We start from the raw sequence: 27,216 nt of genomic DNA, 5'->3' as shown, positions 1-27,216 counted from the left end.
AAGAAATATAATTTTGGTTTCATTCTCAAAACGTTTGGCCATGACTGTATACATCTGTTATGAAGAACCCAGTCTTGCTTTTGACCAGTGGTTCCCTTTAATTTGTGGAAGTCTTGTGCAACCACACAAAAGCAGATTTAAAAAATAAATGTATATAAATTATTCTTTGTAAACTGAGGATAAGTCATTTTACTGGTGAGGAAATGAACCTTCCATGTTACAGCTATACATATTCGAGTGCGGAACAAAAGAAAAGACACCTTGGCTTCTTTTCAATACATTTATTGAAAGGTTCACTTCTTACTGCATTGTACAGAGGCACATCCTTGTAACACTTGCATTGCCTGTACCAGCCTGTAGGCAGCTCTAGTATCTGGCCATTTGTAGATTTGCGATACCATCTAATCAATATAAATACATCACTTCCAGTAGAAGAAAGCTGAAATCTAATGGAGGCTTTACCCATGTCTGTCCTTTCTCACTATATACACCAAGTGACCGCAATCCTACCTCAATTCTCATTAGTGTCAGAAAGCCATAGGCCTGGCCTCTTCCTTCTGGACAGGAGATGTCCATGTACCGTTCGTAACCTGACCAAGTTTCAGCTTCTATAGAGCACCTAGAAGGCCTCCATCCAGAATCAGGTTATAAAGGTCAAATTAATTACTTCAATAACTTAAATCCTAGCCCTTCAGTGACGCACAGCACAGAAATATTGTCAAAGGGCAAATCTGCATTAACAGCTCGTGTATGACCGTTGTGTCTTGCTGGACATGAAATGAAAAACTAGTAAAGTGCTTTTTTTCCCCCTGGAGAAAGTACACAGGCCATTAGCTTACATGGAGTGAGGCAAATATTGATGTTCCATGTGGGGTATAGTCACAGTTCACATTCTTGTGGCAGTATTTGGAGCCAGACTACTTTATAAAAAACAAACTGGCCTATGCACAATTGACTGAAGTTGTATCCCAAGATTAACATCTGGGAGTGATGAGAAGTAGGAATTGGCATTTGGAAAATACCTTGTTGGCCGTTCTGCACCTTCTTCCCCCCCCCCCCCTCCACCCCCCCCAAATTGAGCATCCAGTTTGTAGTTATACAGCAGCCCCTTCAAGGTTTTCACCTGCACTCCACCTAATGCAGAGTCCTACCAACACCGGGCCTCATGTCCTGTGCACATTTCTCCTGGAGACCCTTATCACATTATGTCTAAGTAGCAGCTATGTCATCTGTAGGCTTCACAGTTTATGGATCCAGCACAAGCTCCAGTGTCCAGGGCACAGGTCAGTTTTTAGAAAACCCTAAAGTGAAAAGAAAAACAAACATTACTAAAAAGTTGGAGAAAAAAAGTATATTGATGACTTTTCCATAGCAATCAATATCAGATTGGTGGTCCCCCATTAGTGTGCTCTGCTCCAGTGGCAGTCTGATAGTAAACCGAGCCAAACAGCCGCTCTGTACACCACAGAAAGCACATCCCCAGGTTTGCTGCAGCTCGGCTCCATTACACTTCAATTGGAGCAGAGAATCTTGGGAAAAACCCCTTTGATATCATTGATGCATTAAAGGGAACCTGTCAGATTTTGGCCTTCTAAACTAAAACTAGCACCTGTGTTGCATTCTATAAAAAAGGTGCACATTACCCCCCAAATATACCTTTATACAATCTCCCGTCCTGTATGTAAGTTGTCCAGTCCACTGTGTCCTAATTTGCGCTTCCTGTCCCTCCTGTGCTGATTGACGTGGGTGATACCATCCATGTAGGAGGGCAAAATCTACAGATTCCTGGCTTGCACAGGCGCACTTTGCGGTGCCCAGTTGCTGACAGAACTGAAAACATAGGTGCACCTGCACGAATCGGCTAGTTCTGCGCAGGCGCGAGATTTTGCCTAGTGAGGTAGATGACAACCACAGCCAGGCAAAATATCGCGCCTGCGCAGCGACCTGGCTGATTTGTGCAAATGCACCTATGTTTTCGGCTCTACCCACAATAGGGCAAAGCAACATGCACCTGTGTGAGCCAGGAATATGTAGATTTTACCTGCCTACATGGATGGTGCCCGAGGAGTCATCCACATCAATACGCACAGGAGGACAAAAGAAGGGACAGGAGGAGCAGCAGATTAGGACACCCATTGGACTGGACCATTTACAAAAGGCATTTTTGGGGTCTACAGGATGGGGGTAACGTGCACCTTTCTGGAATGCAGCACAGGTGCTAGTTTTAGTTTTGAAGGCCAAAATCTGGCAACATTTGCAGCCAGTTTTGTGGAAGCATTTTTTTGGGCCTGGCCTGACCACAGGCCTAGTGACAAATTACCATTATAAATACTGTAAATGGAATTAATAAATCCTGGTACTGATTACCATAATATGGCCCATATTACCATCACATAATCCAAGAATTAAATTGTATGTGACTAATACTCAGATCTCTCCTAGGTACACATGAGGAACCCCATGTTGTGACTTGTATCCTGTGTATACGGATCTCCCTTCTGCACGCTCCCCTTCAACCAGTTACTGAGGTACTGGGTAGAGACTAGCTGCCATCATGTCACCTCAGAAAATGAGCGCTCCTGCTTGTCTGTAGCGCACCCTCAGAGGCATAGCTGGCATACTGCAGTGTGAGCAGTGCAAATGTGAATCCAGCACTCTGCCAACTGAACACAATTACTACAAGGCAGCAGAAGAATTTGTGTCCCAGTAGACTTCTTTATGAGCAGCAGTAAAGTGAGGAAGCGAAGTATTCTTTTAAAACAGGAATTTGTTATTCGGCTTAACTCTACTAAGCCATCTATATGGGCATGTAGGTTATAGGATGCTGGTTATGTCTTAAGAAATCCACATTTTTCTTATATGCAGATTAGTTAAAAGGGTGGTTCACCCATATTTTTTATTGTCTAGTTCGATATTATATTGAGAAACAATGGTTCTCTCAAATACCTCATGTTGGCAATAGTGCCTGTGAGACGCTATGGCAGACCTGTTCCCCACTCCGGTGATGTCATGTCAAGTGCTGCACACGTCACATACGTGCAGCTTGTTGCATTGTTCCACACTGAGCTGTGTTTCACCACTGTCACAGCCCATCTGCTCCCTGCTCCTCCTCCCTCACAGCAGAATGCTGCAAGCAAGAGCCGCGACGCGCTGTGCTGTGAGGAGGAGGGAGGGGGAGCATATGGGCTCAGTGAGTCTGGAAGAATTTAGCCGGCTGCACGGATGTGACGTGTGCAGCACTTGACGTGACATCACTGGAGTGGGGAACAGCGGTCTGCAATAGCGCCTCTCACAGGCACTATTGCCAACAGAAGGTATTTGAGAGAAACATTGTTTCTCAATATAATATCGAACTAGACAATAAAAAATATGGGTGAACCACCCCTTTAAGCTCTATGGGCTGGACAGCTCATTTACATAGTAAGAGGTATGCATTTCTTGAAAATATCAGATAGAAAGCTGAATAAAGTGATCTATTGAAATCTATGACCTACCTGTCCATAGTGACTGATTAGACTGATTTAGAGGAGATTCCCTTTAAGGTCACATGCACACTAAGTATTTGGTGGGGACAGTCTTCCCATTATACTTTTACTCTATTCCACTCCTAGTTTTGGCTTACAAATGCTGTTTAAACAAAAAAAAAAAAAAAAACAAAAAAAAAAACACACCCCCTCAAATACGCAAGTGTGCACAAGGCCTTAAAGTGCTTAAATGTTCTATCCTGAGGATTAACACGTACCTGTGTTAGGAGCCCGATTCTGGAATGGTGGGCAGATGTGCTATCCTGTAGTAGCTGTGCTTCAGCTGTCTCGCCGTGCGGCCAGATACAATCCACTTCAGCTTCTGAACATTTGGCTTTGAACATTTGCTTGAAGAATATTCTGCGAGGCACTTCGATACCAATTCTTTCCAGCACAAAAGGTCTCTGCTGCTGATCTGAAAGAGCAAGGAAAAGTGTTAACACTATTTCTCTCCGGTCTTACTGTAGTCCACTATGGAAGTTAGAGGAACCACACAATGGCATAACACCCGTATAAGCCAATAGGTAAGGAAATTCTGCAGAAATACAAAACATAAGCCAAGTATGTGGGTTAGAGAAAGCCTCACCTTGGAATGTTTCTGGAGACTTTCTATTACATCTGATAATTCAAGCAGCTTCTGATCCTGTATCTCAACCGCCAATATGGACAACGCCAACAAAGAAGGCTAGAAGAAAGACGGCAAGCGTGTAAGACAAGGAATTCTCTCACTTACCCCACATTTAATGCCATGAAAACCAACAATTCAAAATCCAGCTTGTACCACTCGGGAGTCTTGTCCCCTCTGTTTAGTACATTAAAGGGAATCTATCAGCAGATTTTTGCTTTGTAATCCGAGGACAGCAGGGTGTGTGGTGTGGTGTGTGTGTGTTTTATCAGACTCCATGTCGTTTAATTAAACTAAAGTCTATCGCTTGATTATCATCATTGCTGAGACTAGCTGGTTTATGCCATGTTGTCTGACATGCCTCCTCCAGTGATTGACACCCCACTGTCAATGTAACGCTCTATAGAGCCTGGTGAGGACAGCTCTGCTACATGACAAAATAAAGCCACTGATTATGCCAGAACAGCTGCAGCCAGTAAGCTAAGTGATACATCATTGGATTCAGACTCTCCTCACCATGTACCATGCAACCTCATCATGCTGCTCTCAGATGAGGTTGCAAAAACCTGCTGACAGATTCCCCCCTGAGGGAAAAAAACCAAAAAACAAAACACCAAAAACACAAACTTATGATCTGTGAGAGTACAGCAAATCAAAGTACTAAAACCAGGATTTGCCATGGTGTAAATGGCAAATATGACAAAACGATTGAACTCCCAGCAGCAAGTACATTTTTTAGAGGGGTATGCCAGTGTAAATGATTATAATATATATATATATATATATATAAATTTTTTAATGGTATGACTAGAATATGCCATCCTGCGAACACACCTGAAGGTAATGCAGAGCTGTGCCTCCTTCATTCACAGGATCGAAAGGCTCCAGATGTCAGCCCCCCACAGAAATCAATAAGTGCCATAAAGGCCTGCGACACATCCGTGCCGCCGGCACGTGTTTGTCATTTTTTTTACACGTACCGGCGGCACAGAGGCACGTTAAGCAATGCTACCCTATTGTAGCAGGCACACACGTAAAACCACACGGAACGTGTCAGTGTGCGTTTGTACGTGTGTGCGTTTTTCAAAGCGCTCACATGTCAGTGTTTTCTCCCGCAGCACGGGTGTCACACGGCCCGCACCCGTACCACACGGGTGTAGTGTGGATGCGGTCCCGTGTGACACGCGCCGGAGAAAGCACACTTGTCAGTGAAAAAAACACAAACATTAACTCACCTTCTCCAGCCCTCCTGTCTCTGCCGCTGCTGCCGACCGCCGCTCATTATTCTCATTGAATATTCACTTCACTGCCTGGCAGCAGCAGCAGCGGGGAGACGGGAGAGCTGGAGCCGAAGATCAGCACCACAGACAGCACCACGGACAGCAGGAAGGACCAGGTGAGTATGTTAATTACCGGTTCTACGTGTGCTATTGCGGATAGCACACGTAGAACACACGTGTCCCGCACGTACCAGAGACACGTACTTACCTGCAAGCAACACGGAGGGGAAATAAGTGTCTCTCGGCACGTGCGTGAATTTCACGCGAGTGTGGCAGAGGCCTAAAGGGGAGTTTGCCACTATATTTTAGGTTAAGCACACGAGAAAAATGGAGTGAGTGGAATGAGATTTAAAAATAACCACTCGGACCAGTATTACTCTATGGGCCCGCTTCCATGAGCTATTTTTTCCTCAGCTCTAATCAAAGCGAGAAAACAATCGCAGCATGCTGCGGGTGGAATCTGATTTCACTTGCACCCTTACAAGTCTATAGGTGCAAGAGACATCACACTGCACTCGCTTTACACCGGTGTAACATTAGTGCAGTGCGAGAATCGCATCAGCCGACAGCGGAGGAGATTGAGAGATTACTCCTTCCATCTCCTCCACAGCGCATGCCCCCCCCCTCCTCCGCAGCGCATGCCCCCCCCCCCCTCCTCCACAGCGCATGCCCCCCCCCCTCCTCCACAGCGCATGCCCCCCCCCTCCTCCACAGCGCATGCCCCCCCCCCTCCTCCACAGCGCATGCCCCCCCCCCTCCTCCACAGCGCATGCCCCCCCCCCTCCTCCACAGCGCATGCCCCCCCCCCTCCTCCACAGCGCATGCCCCCCCCCCTCCTCCACAGCTGTGCTGTGATCACAGCACAGAGGCATGACACTTGCAAAACACTCAGCTTACACTCCAGCAGAGCAGGAGCCGAGCGTTATGCGACTGACTTGCAATAACACCAATCTCTCCAGCCTTACTCTTTTCCAAATTACAAACATACAACATCTCAGAATTTTCACATTTCTCACCCACAACGTACCTTTGCTTTAGAGAATCCGAGCCTACAGTGACAGGCCTTCAGACTTGCTTCAAGATGTTCCAATGTAAGAAGTTTTTGCCTAATGGGAGGTGGAAAAAAATAAATAATTTCTTCTAGTCCTTTCACATCCTGCCAGCAATAGCCAGACATTATGTTGGTGCAGCATCTTTATCTAAAGATCTGGCAGCTGACAACATTCCCAATTGTGCAGTCTCACGTCTCCCAGAATGCAGTGCAGAGCTCCATTATCAGCGCTCAGCCAGGCTGTTACATGAGCCCCGAGCTGCGCTCCAGAGACGCGTTACACAGACCGCCTGATCTGCACATGCGGCTGTTCACTCAGATCAGTGCACCACATGTGTTGATCCTGCCCTGGATAACCCGGTAATTACAGGGTAACCTCAATAGTACAGATTTTACCTTTCATTGGGTAAGTTCTCCACAACAAGGGACCGGTAGACTTGTAAGAGGTGATATGCGGTTGTGGGTCTCACTTTCCAGCCCAACTTTTCCAGAACAATCTTCTCCATCCGCATCATGTCGAAGACTGTAAACTTGTACTGGCTTATCCTGATCAGATCGGTGGCCAGAGGCACGTTCCTCTCCTCTTCGGTGCTTTTTACAGCAAGGTACAAACAGGTTAAGCCAACACAGCCTAGATACTTTGGTTGCACCTGAAAACATAGCAAAAAAAATAAAAATATAAGTACTCCCAGCTAATACAATATAATATACAGTCAAAGTTACAAACAACGAGCGCAGACATTGCTAACAGCAGGACAATGTTAACAAGGTACTCCTAGGAGATTTCACCCGCCCCCCCCCATTTTCCATTTTATTCTCCCCTTCCAAGAGCCACAACTATTTTTCTAATCCTGTTTTTTGCAGGACGAGTTGTACTTTTGAATGACACCATTCATCCTGCCTCACTCTTGTGAAAAAAATTATGAGTAAAAAAAAAAAAAATTAAGCTGTAAAATTACAAAAAACCCCAAAACAGTTACACGGTTATTTACATTGTTCACCATTTTGAAAAGGGAATTTTGTTTACTTACCGTAAATTCCTTTTCTTCTAGCTCCTATTGGGAGACCCAGACAATTGGGTGTATAGCTTCTGCCTCCGGAGGCCACACAAAGTATTACACTTTAAAAAGTGTAACCCCTCCCCTCTGCTATACACCCTCCCGTGCATCACGGGCCCATCAGTTTTGGTGCCAAAGCAGGAAGGAGGAAACTTATAAATTGGTCTAAGGTAAATTCAATCCGAAGGATGTTCGGAGAACTGAACCATGAACCAAAGAACAATGAACATGAACAACATGTGTACACAAAAAAACAACAGCCCGAAGGGAACAGGGGCGGGTGCTGGGTCTCCCAATAGGAGCTAGAAGAAAAGGAATTTACGGTAAGTAAACAAAATTCCCTTCTTTGTCGCTCCATTGGGAGACCCAGACAATTGGGACGTCCAAAAGCAGTCCCTGGGTGGGTAAAAGAATACCTCGATAAAAAGAGCCGAAAAAACGGCCTCTTCTTACAGGTGTGCAACTGCCGCCTGAAGGACTCGCCTACCTAGGCTGGCATCTGCCGAAGCATATGCATGCACCTGATAGTGTTTTGTAAAACTGTGCAGACTCGACCAGGTAGCCGCCTGACACCTGCTGAGCCGTAGCCTGGTGCCGCAATGCCCAGGACGCACCTACGGCTCTGGTAGAATGGGCTTTCAGCCCTGAAGGAATCGGAAGCCCAGAGGAACGGTAGGCTTCAAGAATCGGTTCCTTGATCCATCTAGCCAAGGTTGACTTGGAAGCCTGCGACCCCTTACGCTGGCCAGCGACAAGGACAAAGAGTGCATCAGAACGGCGCAGGGGCGCCGTGCGTGAAATGTAGAGCCTGAGTGCTCTCACGAGATCTAACAAGTGCAAATCCTTTTCACATTGGTGAACTGGATGAGGGCAAAAAGAAGGTAAGGAGATATCCTGATTAAGATGAAAAGGGGATACCACCTTAGGGAGAAATTCCGGAACCGGACGCAGAACCACCTTGTCCTGGTGGAACACCAGGAAGGGGGCTTTGCATGACAGTGCAGCCAGCTCCGACACTCTCCGAAGTGATGTGACTGCCACTAGGAAGACCACCTTTTGTGAAAGGCGTGAAAGAGAAATCTCTCTCATTGGCTCGAAAGGTGGTTTCTGAAGAGCCGTTAGCACCCTGTTCAGATCCCAAGGTTCTAGCGGACGCTTGTAAGGAGGGACTATGTGACAAACTCCCTGCAGGAACGTGCGGACCTGCGGAAGCCTGGCTAGACGCTTTTGAAAAAACACATAGCGCCGATACTTCTCCCTTAAGGGAGCCGAGAGAAACCCTTTTCCAGTCCGGATTGAAGGAAGGACAGAAAAGTGGGCAAGGCAAATGGCCAGGGAGAAAAACCCTGATCAGAGCACCAGGATGAAGGGAATTTTGTTACTTACCGTAAATTCCTTTTCTTCTAGCTCTTATTGGGAGACCCAGACGATTGGGGTATAGCTACTGCCCTCTGGAGGCCACACAAAGCACTACATTAAAAGTGCAAGGCCCCTCCCTCTCTGGCTATACCCCCCCGTGGTATCACGGGTACTCCAGTTTTAGTGCCAAAGCAAGAAGGAGGAAGCCAACAACTGGTTTAAACAAATTAACTCCGAGTAACATCGGAGAACTGAAAAACCGTTCAACATGAACAACATGTGTACCCGCAAATAGCAAAAACAATCCCGAAGGACAACAGGGCGGGTGCTGGGTCTCCCAATAAGAGCTAGAAGAAAAGGAATTTACGGTAAGTAACAAAATTCCCTTCTTCTTCAGCGCTCTATTGGGAGACCCAGACGATTGGGACGTCCAAAAGCTGTCCCTGGGTGGGTAAAGAAATACCTCATGTTAGAGCTGCAGAACAGCCCCCCCCTACGGGGATGTCACTGCCGCCTGCAGGACTCTTCTACCTAAGCTGGCATCCGCCGAAGCATAGGTATGCACCTGATAATGCTTGGTGAAAGTGTGAAGACTGGACCAGGTAGCTGCCTGACACACCTGTTGAGCCGAAGCCTGGTGCCGTAATGCCCAGGACGCACCTACGGCTCTGGTTGAGTGGGCTTTTAGCCCTGAAGGAACCGGAAGCCCAGCAGAACGGTAGGCCTCTATAATTGGTTCTTTGATCCATCGAGCCAAGGTGGCTTTAGAAGCCTGCAACCCCTTGCGCGGACCGGCGACAAGGACAAAAAGTGCATCGGAACGGCGCATGGGCGCCGTGCGGGAAATGTAGATCCTGAGTGCTCTCACCAGATCTAGCAAACGCAAGTCCTTTTCATACCGGTGAACCGGATGAGGATAAAAGGAAGGCAAGGATATATCCTGATTAAGATGAAACGAGGATACGACCTTAGGGAGAAACTCCGGAATGGGGCGCAGCACTACCTTGTCCTGGTGGAACACCAAGAAGGGAGCCTTGGATGACAGAGCTGCCAGCTCAGACACGCGCCGGAGCGATGTGATCGCAACAAGAAACGCCACTTTCTGTGACAGGCGAGAAAAAGAAACTTCTTTGAGAGGCTCGAAAGGCGGTTTCTGGAGAGCCACTAGTACTCTGTTCAGATCCCATGGATCCAACGGCCGCTTGTACGGGGGCACAATATGACAGACCCCCTGCAGGAACGTGCGCACCTTAGGAAGACGTGCTAGACGCTTCTGAAAAAACACGGATAGTGCCGAGACTTGCCCTTTAAGGGAGCTGAGCGACAAGCCCTTTTCCAACCCTGATTGCAGGAAAGATAGAAAAGTGGGCAATGCAAATGGCCAGGGAGACACTCCCTGAGCAGAGCACCAGGTTAAGAAAATCTTCCACGTTCTGTGGTAGATCTTAGCAGAAGTTGACTTCCTAGCTTGTCTCATTGTGGCTACCACTCCCTGGGATAAGCCTGTTGACGATAGGATCCAGGACTCAATGGCCACACAGTCAGGTTCAGGGCCGCAGAATTCTGATGGAAAAACGGCCCTTGAGACAGCAGGTCTGGACGGTCTGGAAGTGACCACGGTCGGCCGACCGTGAGATGCCACAGATCCGGATACCACGATCTCCTCGGCCAGTCTGGGGCGACGAGTATGATGCGGCTGCAATCGGATCTGATCTTGCGTAGTACTCTGGGCAAGAGTGCCAGAGGCGGGAATACATATGGGAGGCGGAACTGCGACCAATCTTGCACCAAGGCGTCTGCCGCCAGCGCTCTTTGATCGCGCGACCGCGCCATGAATGCCGGGACCTTGTTGTTGTGCCGAGACGCCATTAGGTCGACGTCCGGCACCCCCCAGCGGCGACAGATTTCTTGAAACACGTCCGGGTGAAGGGACCATTCCCCTGCGTCCATACCCTGGCGACTGAGGAAGTCTGCTTCCCAGTTTTCTACGCCTGGGATGTGAACCGCGGAGATGGTGGATGCTGTGTCCTCCACCCAATTCAGAATGCGCCGGACTTCCTGAAAGGCTTGCCGGCTGCGCGTCCCTCCTTGGTGGTTGATGTATGCCACCGCTGTGGAGTTGTCCGACTGGATTCGGATCTGCTTTCCTTCCAGCCACTGTTGAAAGGCTAGTAGGGCAAGATACACTGCCCTGATTTCCAGAACATTGATCTGAAGGGTGGACTCTTGCGGAGTCCACGTCCCCTGAGCCCTGTGGTGTAGAAACACTGCTCCCCACCCCGACAGACTCGCATCTGTCGTGACCACTGCCCAGGATGGGGGCAGGAAGGATCTTCCCTGAGACAATGAGGTGGGAAGGAGCCACCATTGTAGAGAGTCCTTGGCCGTCTGGGAAAGAGAGACTTTCCTGTCTAGGGAAGTCGTCTTCCCGTCCCATTGGCGGAGAATGTCCCATTGAAGTGGACGCAGATGAAACTGCGCAAAGGGAACTGCTTCCATGGCTGCCACCATCTTCCCTAGGAAGTGCATGAGGCGCCGTAAGGGGTGCGACTGGCCCTGAAGGAGAGATTGCACCCCTGTCTGTAGGGACCGCTGCTTGTTTAGCGGAAGCTTCACTCTCGCTGCTCGAGTATGGAACTCCATGCCAAGATACGTTAGTGACTGTGTCGGTGACAGATTTGACTTTGGAAAGTTGATGATCCATCCAAAAGTCTGGAGAGTCTCCAGCGTAGCCTGTAGACTGAGTTGGCATGCCTCTTGAGAGGGTGCCTTGACAAGTAGATCGTCTAGGTAAGGGATCACCGAGTGTCCCTGAGAGTGCAAGACTGCTACCACCGCCGCCATGACCTTGGTGAAGACCCGTGGGGCTGTCGCCAGACCAAATGGCAGAGCTACGAACTGAAAATGGTCGTCTCCTATCACAAAACGTAGAAAACGTTGATGTTCTGTAGCAATTGGCACGTGGAGATAAGCATCTTTGATGTCTATTGAGGCAAGGAAGTCTCCTTGAGACATTGAGGCAATGACAGAACGGAGGGTTTCCATCCGGAACCGTCTGGCGTGTACATGTTTGTTGAGCAGTTTTAGGTCCAGAACAGGACGGAATGAGCCGTCCTTTTTTGGCACCACAAAGAGATTGGAGTAAAACCCTCTCCCTTGTTCCTGAGACGGTACAGGAACCACTACTCCTTCCGCTCTTAGGGAGTCCACCGCCTGCCGCAGGACATCTACACGGTCTGGGTGTGGGGAGGTTCTGAAGAACCGAGCTGGAGGCCGAGAACTGAACTCGATTCTGTACCCGCGCGACAAAATGTCTGTCACCCACCGGTCTTTGACCTGTGACATCCAAGTGTCGTAAAAGCGGGAGAGCCTGCCCCCGACCGGAGATGCGGAGGGAGGGGACTGGAAGTCATGAGGTAGCCGCTTTGGAAGCGGTTCCTCCATTTGCTTTCTTGGGGCGTGAATGAGCCCGCCAGGAATCTGAGTTTCTTTGCGTCCTCTGAGTCCCTTTGGACGAGGAGAATTGTGTTTTGCCCGAACCTCGAAAGGACTGAAACTTCTGCTGCCACTTTCTCTGCTGAGGTTTGCTTGATCTGGGCTGGGGTAAAGAGGAGTCTTTACCCTTGGACTGTTTAATGATGTCAGCCAATGGCTCGCCAAACAGTCTATCTCTAGATAAAGGCAAGCTGGTTAAACATTTTTTGGAACCAGCATCTGCTTTCCAGTCCTTTAACCACAATGCCCTGCGCAAAACTACCGAATTGGCAGACGCCATTGAGGTGCGGCTGGTAGATTCTAGGACCGCATTGATAGCGTAAGACGCAAACGCGGACATCTGCGAGGTAAGGGACGCCACTTGCGGCACCGCTGGATGTAAGATAGCATCCACTTTTGCTAAACCAGCTGAAATAGCTTGGAGTGCCCATACGGCTGCGAATGCTGGAGCAAACGACGCGCCGATAGCTTCATAGACAGATTTTAACCAAAGGTCCATCTGTCTGTCATTGGCATCCTTAAGTGAAGCGCCATCCTCCACTGCAACTATGGATCTAGCTGCAAGCTTGGAAATCGGGGGGTCCACCTTTGGACACTGGGTCCAGCGCTTGACCACATCAGGGGGGAAAGGATAACGTGTATCCTTAGAACGTTTAGAGAAACGCTTTTCTGGATGAGCGTCGTGTTTCTGGATTGATTCTCTGAAGTCAGAGTGATCCAACAGAGCACTTAATTTACGCTTGGGATAGAGGAAACGAAATTTCTCCTGCTCTGCCGCTGCCTCTTCTGCTGAAGGGGTTGGGGGAGAAATATCTAACAGCCTATTGATGGCTGAGATAAGATCGTTTACCATGGCGTCCCCATCCGGGGTATCCAGATTGAGAGGGGTTCCAGGATTAGACTCCTGATCACTCTCATCAGACGCATCACAGGGAGACTGATTGCGCTGAGACCCTGAGCAGTGTGATGACGTTGAGGGTCTTTCCCAGCGAGCCCGCTTGGGGTGGCTGGGGCAATCATCTGAGTCATCATACTCATCCTGAGAGGCCGGGGACCCCCTTGCAGTCTGGATTAAATCCAACTGCGGAGGATTAGAGGACATAGACCTCGCCGTGTCCATAGACTGAGCCCCAGGCATGGATTGCAAAGTTTCCAGGATTTTTGCCATAGTCACCGACATATTAACCGCAAAAACTGCAAAGTCTGTCCCTGACACCGGGGCAGGACTTACAGGCGTCTCAGCCTGGGTCACTATCTCTCCTGACTCCGGCTGGCGAAGCAGCACCGGATCTGAGCATTGCACACAATGGGGGTCCTTGGAGCCTGCTGGTAGAGCAGCCCCACATGCAGCACACACAGTGCACACAGCCCTAGCCTTGGCAGCTTTGCGTCTTGTGGATGACATGCTGCTGCTTCCTCAGAGCGATCTGGGGTATTCAGCCAGGAAGCGACCTCACAGTGCAAGAAATCAATAAATATCTATGTCCAGTGACACAATACACTAACATACACTGAGGCACTAGAGGGGCCAGCTGAAAAGCCGCTTACCGCCCGCTTAAGAGCGGGTGTGTGGTCTTCCAAAGCCCCTCAGTCTAGGTCTCCCAGAGCCTTGCGTCCTTCCTCCAGCCAGCCATGCATGTAATGGCTGCCGGCGTCCTGAGAGAAGAAGGGGGGCGGGCCCTGGGCGTTCCTGACCAAGAGCGGGAAGCCTGCTTCCCTCTGTGCCTAGTGTGAGGGCTGGAGCATGTAAATCAGGCTCCAGCCCTCCTCGCTGCCGTGAAACAGCGTCTCTCCCCTACCCTGATTGACAGGGTGGGGGCGGGAACGATCGGAGCTGCCGGCGTCCTAGGCCCAAAAGCCGGGGACTAGAGTTATAAACGCCGCCGCCGTAAAAGCGCGGTCGGCGTATCCCCGGCGCACCACAAGTCACAGCAGCGCCGCCCGGTCCAGTGAGGGTCGGCGCTGCGTTCCCAGAACACAAAGTCCCCCAGATAACTGTAGGAACACCAGCTCAGTGTACGGTCCCCGGCGCACTACAACACCCAGCCAGCCCGGAGTGTGTCTGTGCCTGCCGGGGACACAGAGTACCTGTATGATGCAGGGCCCGGTCCCTGATGGTACTCCTGCTCCGTATCCATCAGGTTCTAATGGGTCTGTGGATGGAGCCCGGCTACAGAGCTTTGAGGCCGGCAGGATCCCACTTCCACAGAACCCCCAAGGGGATGTGGAAGGAAAACAGCATGTCAGGCTCCAGCCCTGTACCAGCAATAGGTACCTCAACCTTACAACACCATCCAGGGGTGAGAAGGGAGCATGCTGGGGACACTATATGTGTCCTCTTTTCTTCCATCCGAACTAGTCAGCAGCTACTGCTGACTAAAATCTGTGGAGCTATGCATGGAATGTCTGACCTCCTTCGCACACAAAGCTAAAACTGGAGTACCCGTGATACCACGGGGGGGTATAGCCAGAGAGGGAGGGGCCTTGCACTTTTAATGTAGTGCTTTGTGTGGCCTCCAGAGGGCAGTAGCTATACCCCAATCGTCTGGGTCTCCCAATAGAGCGCTGAAGAAAAGAAAATTCTCCACGTCCTGTGGTAGATCTTGGCGGACGTTGGTTTCCTGGCCTGTCTCATAGTGGCAATGACCTCTTGAGATAACCCTGAAGACGCTAGGATCCAGGACTCAATGGCCACACAGTCAGGTTGAGGGCCGCAGAATTCAGATGGAAAAATGGCCCTTGAGACAGTAAGTCTGGACGGTCTGGCAGTGCCCACGGTTGACCCACCGTGAGATGCCACAGATCTGGGTACCACGACCTCCTCGGCCAGTCTGGGGCGATGAGGATGGCGCGGCTGCAGTCGGACCTGATCTTGCGTAATACTCTGGGCAGTAGGGCCAGAGGAGGAAATACATAAGGCAGTCGAAACTGCGACCAATCCTGAACTAGCGCGTCTGCTGCCAGAGCTTTGTGATCTTGAGGCCGTGCCATGAATGCCGGGACCTTGTTGTTGTGCCGGGACGCCATTAGGTCGACGTCCGGCTTCCCCCAGCGGCAACAGACCTCTTGAAACACTTCTGGGTGAAGAGACCATTCCCCTGCATCCATGCCCTGGCGACTGAGAAAGTCTGCTTCCCAGTTTTCTACGCCCGGGATGTGAACTGCGGAGATGGTGGAGGCTGTGGCTTCCACCCACAGCAGAATCCGCCGAACTTCCTGGAAGGCTTGCCGACTGCGTGTGCCGCCTTGGTGGTTTATGTATGCCACTGCCGTGGCGTTGTCCGACTGAATTCGGATCTGCTTGCCCTCCAGCCACGGCTGGAACGCCTTTAGGGCTAGATACACTGCCCTTATCTCCAGAACATTGATCTGCAGGGAGGACTCTGGCTGAGTCCAGGTACCCTGAGCCCTGTGGTGGAGGAAGACCGCTCCCCACCCTGACAGACTCGCATCCGTCGTGACCACCGCCCAGGATGGGGGCAGAAATGATTTCCCCTTCGACAAAGACGTGGGAAGAAGCCACCACTGAAGAGAGGCCTTGGCTGTCCGAGACAGGGAGACGTTCCTGTCGAGAGACGTCGACTTCCTGTCCCATTTTCGGAGAATGTCCCATTGAAGTGGACGCAGATGAAACTGCGCAAATGGAACTGCCTCCATTGCCGCCACCATCTTCCCTAGGAAGTGCATGAGGCGTCTCAAGGGGTGCGACTGGGCTCGAAGGAGAGATTGCACCCCTGTCCGTAGTGAACGTTGTTTGTCCAGCGGAAGTTTCACTATCGCTGAGAGAGTGTGAAACTCCATCCCGAGATATGTCAGCGATTGGGTCGGAGTCAATTTTGACTTTGGGAAATTGATGATCCACCCGAATCTCTGGAGAGTCTCCAGAGCACTGTTCAGGCTGTGTTGGCATGCCACCTGAGAGGGGGCCTTGACCAGGAGATCGTCTAAGTAAGGGATCACCGAGTGTCCCTGCGAGTGCAGGACCGCTACCACTGTTGCCATGACCTTGGTGAAGACCCGAGGGGCTGTCGCCAGGCCAAAGGGCAGCGCCACGAATTGAAAGTGTTCGTCCCCGATGGCGAAACGCAGGAAGCGCTGATGCTCTGGTGCAATCGGCACGTGGAGATAAGCATCTCTGATGTCGATTGATGCTAGGAAGTCTCCTTGGGACATCGAGGCGATGACGGAGCGGAGGGATTCCATCCGGAACCGCCTGGCGTTCACATGTTTGTTGAGCAGCTTGAGGTCCAGGACGGGACGGAAAGATCCGTCCTTTTTTGGCACTACAAACAAGTTGGAGTAGAAACCTTGACCCCATTGCTGAAGGGGAACCGGGATCACCACTCCTTCTGTTTTCAGAGTGCTCACCGCCTGAAGAAGAGCATCGGCTCGCTCGGGGGGCGGAGATGTTCTGAAGAAACGAGTCGGAGGACGAGAGCGGAATTCTATCCTGTAACCGTGAGACAGAATGTCTCTCACCCATCGGTCTTGGACATGTGGCAACCAGGCGTCGCAAAAGCGGGAGAGCCTGCCACCGACCGAGGATCCGGTTTGGGGAGGCCGAGAGTCATGAGGAGGCCGCTTTGGGAGCGGTTCCTCCGGCGGTCTTTTTAGGACGTGACTTAGACCGCCATGAGTCAGAGTTCCTCTGACCCTTCTGTGGCCTGTTGGACGAGGAGAATTGAGACTTGGCTGAGGTCCGAAAGGACCGAAATCTCGATTGTACCTTCCTTTGTGGAGGTCTGTTGGGTTTGGACTGGGGCAAGGACGATTCCTTTCCCTTGGATTGTTTAATGATTTCATCCAATTGCTCGCCAAACAGGCGGTCGCCAGAAAATGGCAAACCGGTTAAGAACTTCTTGGAAGCAGAGTCTGCCTTCCATTCACGTAGCCACATAGCCCTGCGGACTGCCACCGAATTGGCGGATGCTACCGCCGTACGGCTCGCAGAGTCCAGGACAGCATTCATGGCGTAGGACGCAAACGCCGACGCCTGAGAGGTTTAGGACACAACCTGCGGAGTAGAGGCACGTGTAACTGCATTAATCTCAGACTGACAAGCTGAGATAGCTTGGAGTGCCCATACGGCTGCAAATGCCGGAGCAAAAGACGCGCCTATAGCCTCATAGATGGATTTCATCAGGAGCTCTATCTGCCTGTCAGTGGCATCCTTGAGTGATGCACCATCTGCCACTGGAACTATGGATCTAGCCGCCAGTCTGGAGACTGGAGGATCCACCTTGGGACACTGAGCCCAACCCTTGACTACGTCAGGGGGAAAGGGATAACGTGTGTCATTAAGGCGCTTAGTAAAGCGCTTATCTGGAAAAGCTCGGTGTTTCTGGACTGTATCTCTGAAGTCGGAGTGATCAAGAAATGCACTCCGTGCTCGTTTAGGAAACCTAAAATGGAATTTCTCCTGCTGAGAAGCTGACTCCTCAATCTGAGGAGTTGGAGGAGAAAGATCTAACACCTGATTGATGGACGCTATAAGGTCATTTACTATGGCGTCCCCTTCAGGTGTATCAAGGTTGAGAGCGGCGTCAGAATCAGAGCCCTGATCTGCCACCTCCGCTTCATCTTCCAGAGATTCCTCATGCTGAGACCCTGAACACTGTGATGAAGTCGAGGGAAGCTCCCGGCGAGCCCGCTTAGCTGGCCTGGGACTGCGGTCAGTGTCATAGTCCTCGCCGTGGGAGCTATGAGTCGCCCCAGGAGCACTTTGCTGCTCCAACCTAGGGGGGGCCTGGGGACAATGATTCAACAGTGCCCGGGATCTGTGTTACTAGTCTGGACTGCAAAGCCTCTAGAATCTTAGCAGACCATCTATCCATAGACTCAGAAAGTTTGTCAGCAAATACTGCAAACTCTGTCCCTGTCACCTGGACAGTGGCAGCCGACTGTTCTACCTGGGCCGAGGGTCCCACCAGTGGCAAAGGCTCCGGCTGAGTGAGTGTCACAGGGGCTGAGCATTGCACACAATGAGGATAGGTGGAACCTGCAGGTAGCATAGCCGCACATGAGGTACAGGTTGCAAAGTAAACCTGTGCCCTGGCACCCTTGCTTTTTTCGGACGACATGCTGTTGTCTCCTTTTAGAGCAATCAGAGGGTATATAGCCAAGGCAACAGTGCGGCCGTACAGAGTAAATGTATACAAAATAAGGATATAAATATACACTTCTGCACCCAGGGGAGCAAGCACCTAGTAACAGGTGCTGCTTACCGACCGCCCTCAGCGTTTGTGTGACCACCAGATTCCCTGCCTGGGCTCCCAGCGCTGTTGGAGCTCTCTCTGAAGATCCCCAGCGTCAGCCGTGCTGCTAGTAATGGCTGCTAGCGTTCTGAGAGGAAGAGGGAGCCGTGGGCGTGCACTAAAAAGTGCGGGAATCTAGTGCCCCACTGTGCACAGTGAGGGGGGAGGAGGATACAAAGTATGCTCCTGCCCTCAGCGCTAACGTTCCGTGCAGCGTCCCGCCCTTACTCCTGACTGGCAGGCCCGGGGGCAGGAATATGCGGCACTAGGCCGCAAAAGCCGGGGACTCGAGTTATAAGCGCGGCCGGCAAACAAGCGCGGCCAGCGCGGTAGTCCCGGCGCACCAACACACCCAGCAGCTGCTGCAGCGTGTATCAAACAGGCGCTCTATGCGCCGTCCCCAAGGGGACAGAGTACCTCAGAGTAGCAGGGCCATGTTCCTGACGATACCCGGGCTCCTGTCCAGCAGATTCCCCAGGGGCTGCGGAGGGAGCGCGGTCCCAGTGCCTGGAGACCGTTTAGGATCCCACTTCACCCAGAGCCCTGTAAGGGATGGGGAAGGAAAACGGCATGTGGCTCCTGCCTGTGTACCCGCAATGGGTACCTCAACCTTAACAGCACCGCCGACTCAGAGTGGGGTGAGAAGGGAGCATGCCGGGAGCCCTGTAATGGGCCCTCTTTTCTTCCATCCGATATAGTCAGCAGCTGCTGCCGACTAACTTGTGGAGCTTGCGTGCATGTGTGCCTCCTTCAACACAAAGCATAAAAACTGATGGGCCAGTGATGCACGGGAGGGTGTATAGCAGAGGGGAGGGGTTACACTTTTTAAAGTGTAATACTTTGTGTGGCCTCCGGAGGCAGAAGCTATACACCCAATTGTCTGGGTCTCCCAATGGAGCGACAAAGAAACTGACCTTCCATTATGATTCCCCAGGTTAGTAAGAATTCAGATACCAAACATGTAGTTTTGTTTTTTTCTATGGGACCGCCGTTTGAGGTGGGGAAAGGCACAATCCCCACCAGAGCACATTAGATAGCACTGTCAGAGTTTGATAGTGCGATCTAAGGGGTTAAAGGGAACTTGTCAGGTGCAATATGCACCCAGGTCCATGAGCAGTTCTGGGTGTATATTGCTAATCCCTGCCTAAAGCTGGGTTCACACATAGCGACAACGACGTCGCTGCTACATCACCATTTTCTGTGACGTAGCAGTGACGTCCAGTCGCTGTGTGTGACATCCAGCAACGACCCGGGCCCTGTTGTGAGGTCGCCGCTCGTTGCTGAATGTCCAGCTTCATTTTTTGGTCGTTGCTCTCCTGCTGTGACACACACATCGCTGTGTGTGACAGCGAGAGAGCGACGAACTGAAGCGAGCAGAGAGCAGGAGCCGGCATCTGGCAGCTGCGGTAAGCTGTAACCAGGGTAAACAAGAAGCCCTCTCCTTGGTTACCCGATATTTACTTTAGTTACAGCGTCCGCCGCTCTCACGCTGCCGGCTCCCTGTACACAGCCAGACTACACATTGGGAAATAAGCAAAGGTTTGCTTATTAACCCGATGTGTACTGTGGCTATGAGTGCAGGGAGCCAGCGCTAAGCAGTGTGCGCTTGTAACCAAGGTAAATATTGGTAACCAGAGAAGCACTTTGGTTGGTTACCCGATATTTACCTTAGTTACCAAGCGCAGCATCGCTTCCACAGCGACGCGTGTCGTTATGATCGCTGCTTCTGCTGTGTTTGACAGCTAAGCACAATCATAACAGCGACTTATAAGGTCGCTGCTACGTCACAGAAAATGGTGACGTTAACAGCGACGTAGTTGTCGCTGTCGCTATGTGTGAACCCAGCTTAACCATCCCTGTATACACTAGCACAGATAACGAGAGCTTTAGAAAAAGGATTTCTAAAGATCTTTTACCATAAGCTAATGAGTGATGGGACTAGTCCCCTGGGTGCTAGCCGCCCCTCTAACATAAAAGTACACCCCCAGGTGTGTACTATCATGATCATGAATACGCAGCGTCACAGCATTATCTCGCTCACCTCTCCGCCGCCATCACTGGATTTCGGATCAGTGCAAATGACCCCGGAGTTTGGGTCTTGTGCACTACTTCAGTTTGAAGCCAGGACGCGTACACCAAGCTTCATAGTGCGCATAACCCAAACTCCGGGATCATGTGCACTGAGCCGAAATCCAGTGTCAGGCGGCTATGGTAGCTGAGATGTGAGTGAGATCATGTGATGCTGCGTATTCATTAGCATGCCCACAGGGGAGTACTAATATGCTGAAGGACACCCGCAGACCATTCCATCAAAGTCTGCATTCCAAAAAGTCACTCCTTCCTTTCAGAGCTTGACAGTGTCCAAGTTTCCCACGAAATATGGGAAGGGGGTGTCACAGGAGGCAGGGGCGGTCGTGGAGCAAGACGATGCAGCAGGTGTGTCAGAGGAAACATCCAGGAATGTAGCCTTCCTCAGGGAGGTGGAGAATGGTGACAGGAGCAATGCAGCGGGCTGTGAGGCAAAGTTCATCCCGAAGATGTCAGCGGTGTGGGCTTCAAAGAAATGGCGCCCGGAGTGTGCGCCCAGACTGAGTTATTAGCTCACTGACAAGCTGAGATATCATCTGCTCACGCACCACCTCCGGACACCATTTTCCTCAAGTCTGCTGCTTGGACATCAATGAGCCAGAGGTGGCACGTGCGCCATTATTTGAAGACCACACCACTGACTTCTTCACAGGATGTCCACTGCCTCACCGACACCAGCAGCACACAACCTGCAGCACCGCTCCTGCCACCATTCTACACCCCTGGATGTTTTGTCTGCCTCGCAAAACCGCTGCATCTCCCCCCTGCCTCCATTCTCCACCACCCCCCGGGTGAGCTACATTCAGATTCTAAGATGCACACCTCATTTTCCTGACAAATTTTTGGGAGGAAAAGTATCTTATAATTTGAAAAATACGGTATATGCTGCATTTTCTCCTGTGAATGAACCCAGCTGAACTTTAGGCCAGGCTTCACATGCAGTACAGTAGCCTGAGGCCAGAACTGTTCTGCTAGCCTGTCTGGCCATTAGACAGCTGGTTATGCAGCAGACAGTAGCCCTATGGTGAGGGTTACTGCACCCCATGCGGTATCTTTATAGGTCCCTATGGTGGGCAGATGTTACAGAAGTCAATGACAATTGGTTCCTTACCTTCATTTTGGCTAAGAATCGGTCCAAAATGTTTACAGACAACGAGAAGGTTTCTGTACTGAACCCAAAGAACTGAGTCAGACTAAGCAGGTCCTTCACTTCAAAGTCACGGAGTCTGGACGTCATCCGGAGGCCATTGTCGTGAGCAGTTTCTATCAGGCGCAGACCACAAGCTTTTGGCTGGCACCTCTGCTCCCGCTCCAAGAGTGAGTTCAGCTGGTAAAGAAGGCTCTGAGCTTCTGACGTTACAAGAAGGTCAATCATCTGCAATCCAAGACGAGAGGTCAGACTGCCAATGTTCTGTATGAAGACAGTGCAAGATATTAATGCAGTTACCAGTCAGTTTCATCACCCATGTGTGGCCTTCGGGTACATATCCAGACGCGTGTACAGGGGGGGGGGGGGGGGTCTTCCCCCATATCCAGACGCGTGCACAGGGGTACGGGAAGGGGGGGGCGGCTTCCCCCATATCCAGACGCGTGTACAGGGGTACGTGGGGGGGGTCGTGAGGTGGGGGGTGTCCTTCCCCCATATCCAGGGCATCACAGGTACTGCAACAACACACCCTACACCCTGGTTAGGAACATCAAGGTCAGACACAAATCCTTGTTGCCTCCCTCCAGGAGCTGATGTCCACACCAGGTGGGGCGTAGCCAGGTGGTTGGCTCCTCCCACCGAGGAGTTTACGGTCCTGGAAGCGGGAAAAGGATGGCAGACCAGTGCAGTTGAGTTTTGGAGTGAAGTCAGGGAAGTGGTAGTAGAGGAACTGACTGGCCGTGTCCGGGTACGTGGCCCGGGCACAGAAACAGCAAGGTTGGCAGACTGTGGTGACCGTCTGCAGGAGAGGCCGATTGACGCACAACCGTAAGGACCGGGGACGGGCGGTGGCCCGCCTGTACCGGATCAGGGAGCGAAGAAAAGCCAGCACCATCCGGCAGGGCCTACGGAGCCCGACCAGGCTAGGAGTCGCCATAAAACCGGTCAAATCCGTCAGTGACGGAAACCTCCAGGGTTTCCCAGCAGTAAAGACCCGACTGAAGGCAACCGTCCAAACAGTGAGGGAGAGAAAGCTACCGCCAGAGATAGAGCTCCCAGGGCCAGAGCCTACGGGCAAACAGGGGCTCCCTTAGCCAAACTACCGCTGGGGAGCGGGTTACCGGTGGGAAGCCATCGGGGCCGAAAACACACCAAAAGGTGCAGGGAGAGACAGTTACCGCCAACTTACCGGGAGTGACCGTTGCAACCGTCTGTGGGACTCGTCCATCCAGCCGTTTGTTTTACCAGAGACTCAGTGTGCGTTACTGGCTGAGTAAGTACCACCGTGCTGTCTGGCACTGCGCTGCCCCCGCGACCCTGCACCTGGCCAAGCCCCGCAACCCACCAAACAGACAATCACTCCGGGCCCTGGGACTACCACAATCCCCCTACCCACGGAGGGGAGGAAAACATCCCAGCTGCTCCCTGTCACCGCTCCCAGGATCCCCGTACAGAGCAGCGGTGGTGTCCCAACCTCACCACACACCGTGGGTGGCATCACAAACCGACATCCCAAAATCCAACAAAACACCCCTTTCACTCACGGGCAAGGAGCGCCGCTCGAGTCCCCGGATCCGGCCCAACGCTTGAGCCACCGAGCAGCAGCAGCGCCGGACCCGAGCGTGGTGAGCGCAGCGCCCAGCCACCCGTGACACGTGTACAGGGGTGGGGGGTGTCTTTCCCCATATCCAGCCGCGTGTACGGGAGGGGGGGGGGGCTTCCTGAGTGTGCGGTCTGCACATACACATTGGGTGGCCGTCTCCAGACAGTACCGCCAGGTGGAGCCCTCCTGTGAGGAGCCAGCGCTGAGAACAGCAGGCTGCCATAACCACTGTGCACCAGCTCTGACCCAGTCTACATGGATGGACACAAGGGTCTATTTGACCCAGGACTAGAACAAGCCATCCCTACACACCTGGCTCCATTCACCAAGTGTGGCCGGTCCCCAGACAGTATATGGTGGCCATACTGTGCACAGGTGTGCAGAGGCAGCGTACACACAGTGGGCTCCGGGTTTCTCATACAACCGGCTCAGGACATTGGTGTCATCAGATCTATCCCGTAAGCAACAGCTGTCGGCCCCTCCCCCTCGTCATGCTCTCGCCCCCTGCCGGCTGTCACCATGGCCAAGCCTGGACTTGTCCTCCCTATGGTGGGCTATGGAGGCCTTGCTGAGCAAAAAGGAGCGGACAGTCACTGACTGCTGATGGCCCCGCCCCCTCAGTGACAGTCCCGCCCCCTGCCGGCAGTCACCAAGGCCCCGGCCCCTCCTCCTGCACAGTACAAGCCTGGACTTGTCCTCCCATGGTAGGCTGTGGAGCAGGCCCGGCCGAGCACCAGGTCCAGGAGCGGACAGTGGACAGCTCACTCACTGCTCCGACACTCAAACGAGAAGCCTCAGAAACTAGTGATCTTGTCCCCAAGAGCTGAACTCGAGAAGCAGCCGCCGCATCCCTCCCTCCCCACCACAGCGCGATTAACCCTGTGCGTACCTTGTCCGGGGTGCGGGAGGTCCTCGTCTTACAAAGTTTCTTGGAAAATGGTTTCTTGTTGGATGTTTCGGAGAAGTTGATTCATTAAGCGTCCCCCACCCCAAACCAGCGCCCACCCGTCCTCAGGTCTCCGCTACTCAGCTGACTGAGGGCAGGCCCCGGACAGCCCATTATATAACCAGGGGCCCGCCCCCTCCCTCGCTATAGGCCCGCAGTACTGCAGCCATTCCTCGGCAGCACGCCCCCTGCTGGTGACACTGTGTAACTGCAGCTGTGCTCGGCGTCCTAGGGAGATTAGATCCCCCAGAGGTGTGCGGTCAGGGGGGCCAGCCCTGTATGTAGTGAGGGGGGCCAGCCCTGTATGTAGTGAGGGGGCCAGCCCTGTATGTAGTGAGGGGGCCAGCCCTGTATGTAGTGAGGGGGCCAGCCCTGTATGTAGTGAGGGGGGCCAGCCCTGTATGTAGTGAGGGGGCCAGCCCTGTATGTAGTGAGGGGGCCAGCCCTGTATGTAGTGAGGGGGCCAGCCCTGTATGTAGTGAGGGGGGCCAGCCCTGTATGTAGTGAGGGGGCCAGCCCTGTATGTAGTGAGGGGGGCCAGCCCTGTATGTAGTGAGGGGGCCAGCCCTGTATGTAGTGAGGGGGGCCAGCCCTGTATGTAGTGAGGGGGCCAGCCCTGTATGTAGTGAGGGGGGCCAGCCCTGTATGTAGTGAGGGGGCCAGCCCTGTATGTAGTGAGGGGGCCAGCCCTGTATGTAGTGAGGGGGCCAGCCCTGTATGTAGTGAGGGGGGCCAGCCCTGTATGTAGTGAGGGGGCCAGCCCTGTATGTAGTGAGGGGGGCCAGCCCTGTATGTAGTGAGGGGGCCAGCCCTGTATGTAGTGAGGGGGCCAGCCCTGTATGTAGTGAGGGGGGCCAGCCCTGTATGTAGTGAGGGGGCCAGCCCTGTATGTAGTGAGGGGGGCCAGCCCTGTATGTAGTGAGGGGGGCCAGCTCTGTATGTAGTGAGGGGGGCCAGCTCTGTATGTAGTGAGGGGGGCCAGCCCTGTATGTAGTGAGGGGGGCCAGCCCTGTATGTAGTGAGGGGGCCAGCCCTGTATGTAGTGAGGGGGGCCAGCCCTGTATGTAGTGAGGGGGCCAGCCCTGTATGTAGTGAGGGGGGCCAGCCCTGTATGTAGTGAGGGGGCCAGCCCTGTATGTAGTGAGGGGGCCAGCCCTGTATGTAGTGAGGGGGCCAGCCCTGTATGTAGTGAGGGGGGCCAGCCCTGTATGTAGTGAGGGGGGCCAGCCCTGTATGTAGTGAGGGGGGCCAGCTCTGTATGTAGTGAGGGGGCCAGCCCTGTATGTAGTGAGGGGGGCCAGCCCTGTATGTAGTGAGGGGGGCCAGCCCTGTATGTAGTGAGGGGGGCCAGCCCTGTATGTAGTGAGGGGGCCAGCCCTGTATGTAGTGAGGGGGGCCAGCCCTGTATGTAGTGAGGGGGGCCAGCTCTGTATGTAGTGAGGGGGGCCAGCCCTGTATGTAGTGAGGGGGGCCAGCCCTGTATGTAGTGAGGGGGGCCAGCTCTGTATGTAGTGAGGGGGGCCAGCCCTGTATGTAGTGAGGGGGGCCAGCCCTGTATGTAGTGAGGGGGGCCAGCCCTGTATGTAGTGAGGGGGGCCAGCCCTGTATGTAGTGAGGGGGGCCAACCCTGTATGTAGTGAGGGGGCAGGGTGTTACAAGTCACTCACCAATCAAAGCTTTTATGTAACTTTACCATATATACTTAATTCTTGTTTTAAAGGGACTCTGTCAGCAGATTTTTGCTATGTAATGCAGGGGCACACATTTATTTTACTCACTTATAGTATATAGATATTGAATGCACATATGTGCACATCTGAATTCCCCATTAGAGGAAACAGGGAAAACATGCAAACACCGATGTCCTTGGGGAGATTGGAACCCAAAACTCCAGTGCTGCAGGACAGCAGTGCTAACCACTGAGCCATCACAAGACCGCAGTGCTAACCACTGAGCCGTCACAAGACCACAGTGCTAACCACTGAGCTATCACAAGACCGCAGTGCTAACCACTGAGCCATCACAAGACCGCAGTGCTAACCACTGAGCCATCACAAGACCACAGTGCTAACCACTGAGCCACCATGGTTGGTGACGCTCCACAGCAGCCCGGGAGGCCAGGGGGGCCATTTCTACGTCCAAAACAGGTGGAATTGTGAATTCTGAAAAATTAAGACTGCAGAAAGCCTATATACTGTTTTTGTACTGGGGCAAGTGTCCGCTAGTGTAATGTGAAGATTGTATGGTGAAAGGGTTAACACACAGATTTTACTATTGTGTTTCTTATCACACTGTGTACCTGCGATGCTTGTTTTAGCTTCAGGAGATTATCATTACCGCACTAGGTCAGCTAGTGCAGCACGTCCCCTCCCTTGATTAGCAGCTCAGTGTCTGTAGACATTGTCCACAGTAAGCCTTGTGTAGGCGGGCACAGCTTTCCCAGCTCTGCTACATTGCTAAATCTAAAAGCTCTGATTGTGTCAGGACGACTGCAGCCAGTAATCTAAGTGCTACATCATTGGATTCAGGATCTCTTTGCCTACAGATAAGGTTGCAAAAATCTGCTGACACCAGTAACATGTGCATGAGGCCTAATGGTTCTAATAGGGACTTTTCAGTTTAATTTGCTTCTGTTTATTAAGGTAAAGGGGTTGTCCATTGAAAACCAGTTATCCCTGATCTTGCGGATAGGTGATAACTTTCTGATTGGTGGGGGTCCGATCGCTGGGACCGGCACCGATTAGTAGAATAGGGAACTTTAATCCTTGATACAAAATAGATGCCCA

The 27,216-nt window shown here is 52.1% G+C and overlaps 1 protein-coding gene across 1 annotated transcript; it reads right to left on the bottom strand.

Annotated features, from left to right (window-relative positions):
* Nucleotides 1-266: 266 nt before the first annotated feature.
* Nucleotides 267-24,529, bottom strand: CCNG1 (cyclin G1). The gene is made up of 7 exons (XM_075344450.1): nucleotides 24,374-24,529; nucleotides 21,846-22,109; nucleotides 6,877-7,130; nucleotides 6,457-6,535; nucleotides 4,111-4,209; nucleotides 3,743-3,939; nucleotides 267-1,301 (listed from the first exon to the last, which is right to left on the bottom strand). Exons 2-6 carry the CDS (start codon nucleotides 22,107-22,109, stop codon nucleotides 3,748-3,750), a joined length of 888 nt encoding a protein of 295 aa, XP_075200565.1. The 5' UTR covers nucleotides 24,374-24,529; the 3' UTR covers nucleotides 267-1,301; nucleotides 3,743-3,747.
* Between the last annotated feature and the right edge of the window lie 2,687 nt (nucleotides 24,530-27,216).

This window comes from Anomaloglossus baeobatrachus, chromosome 4, assembly GCF_048569485.1.
Source record: "Anomaloglossus baeobatrachus isolate aAnoBae1 chromosome 4, aAnoBae1.hap1, whole genome shotgun sequence".
In the NCBI taxonomy this organism is placed as follows: domain Eukaryota; kingdom Metazoa; phylum Chordata; class Amphibia; order Anura; family Aromobatidae; genus Anomaloglossus; species Anomaloglossus baeobatrachus.
The sequence above is the reverse complement of the archived record's forward strand: the minus strand, read 5'-3'. Positions and strand labels throughout refer to the sequence as shown.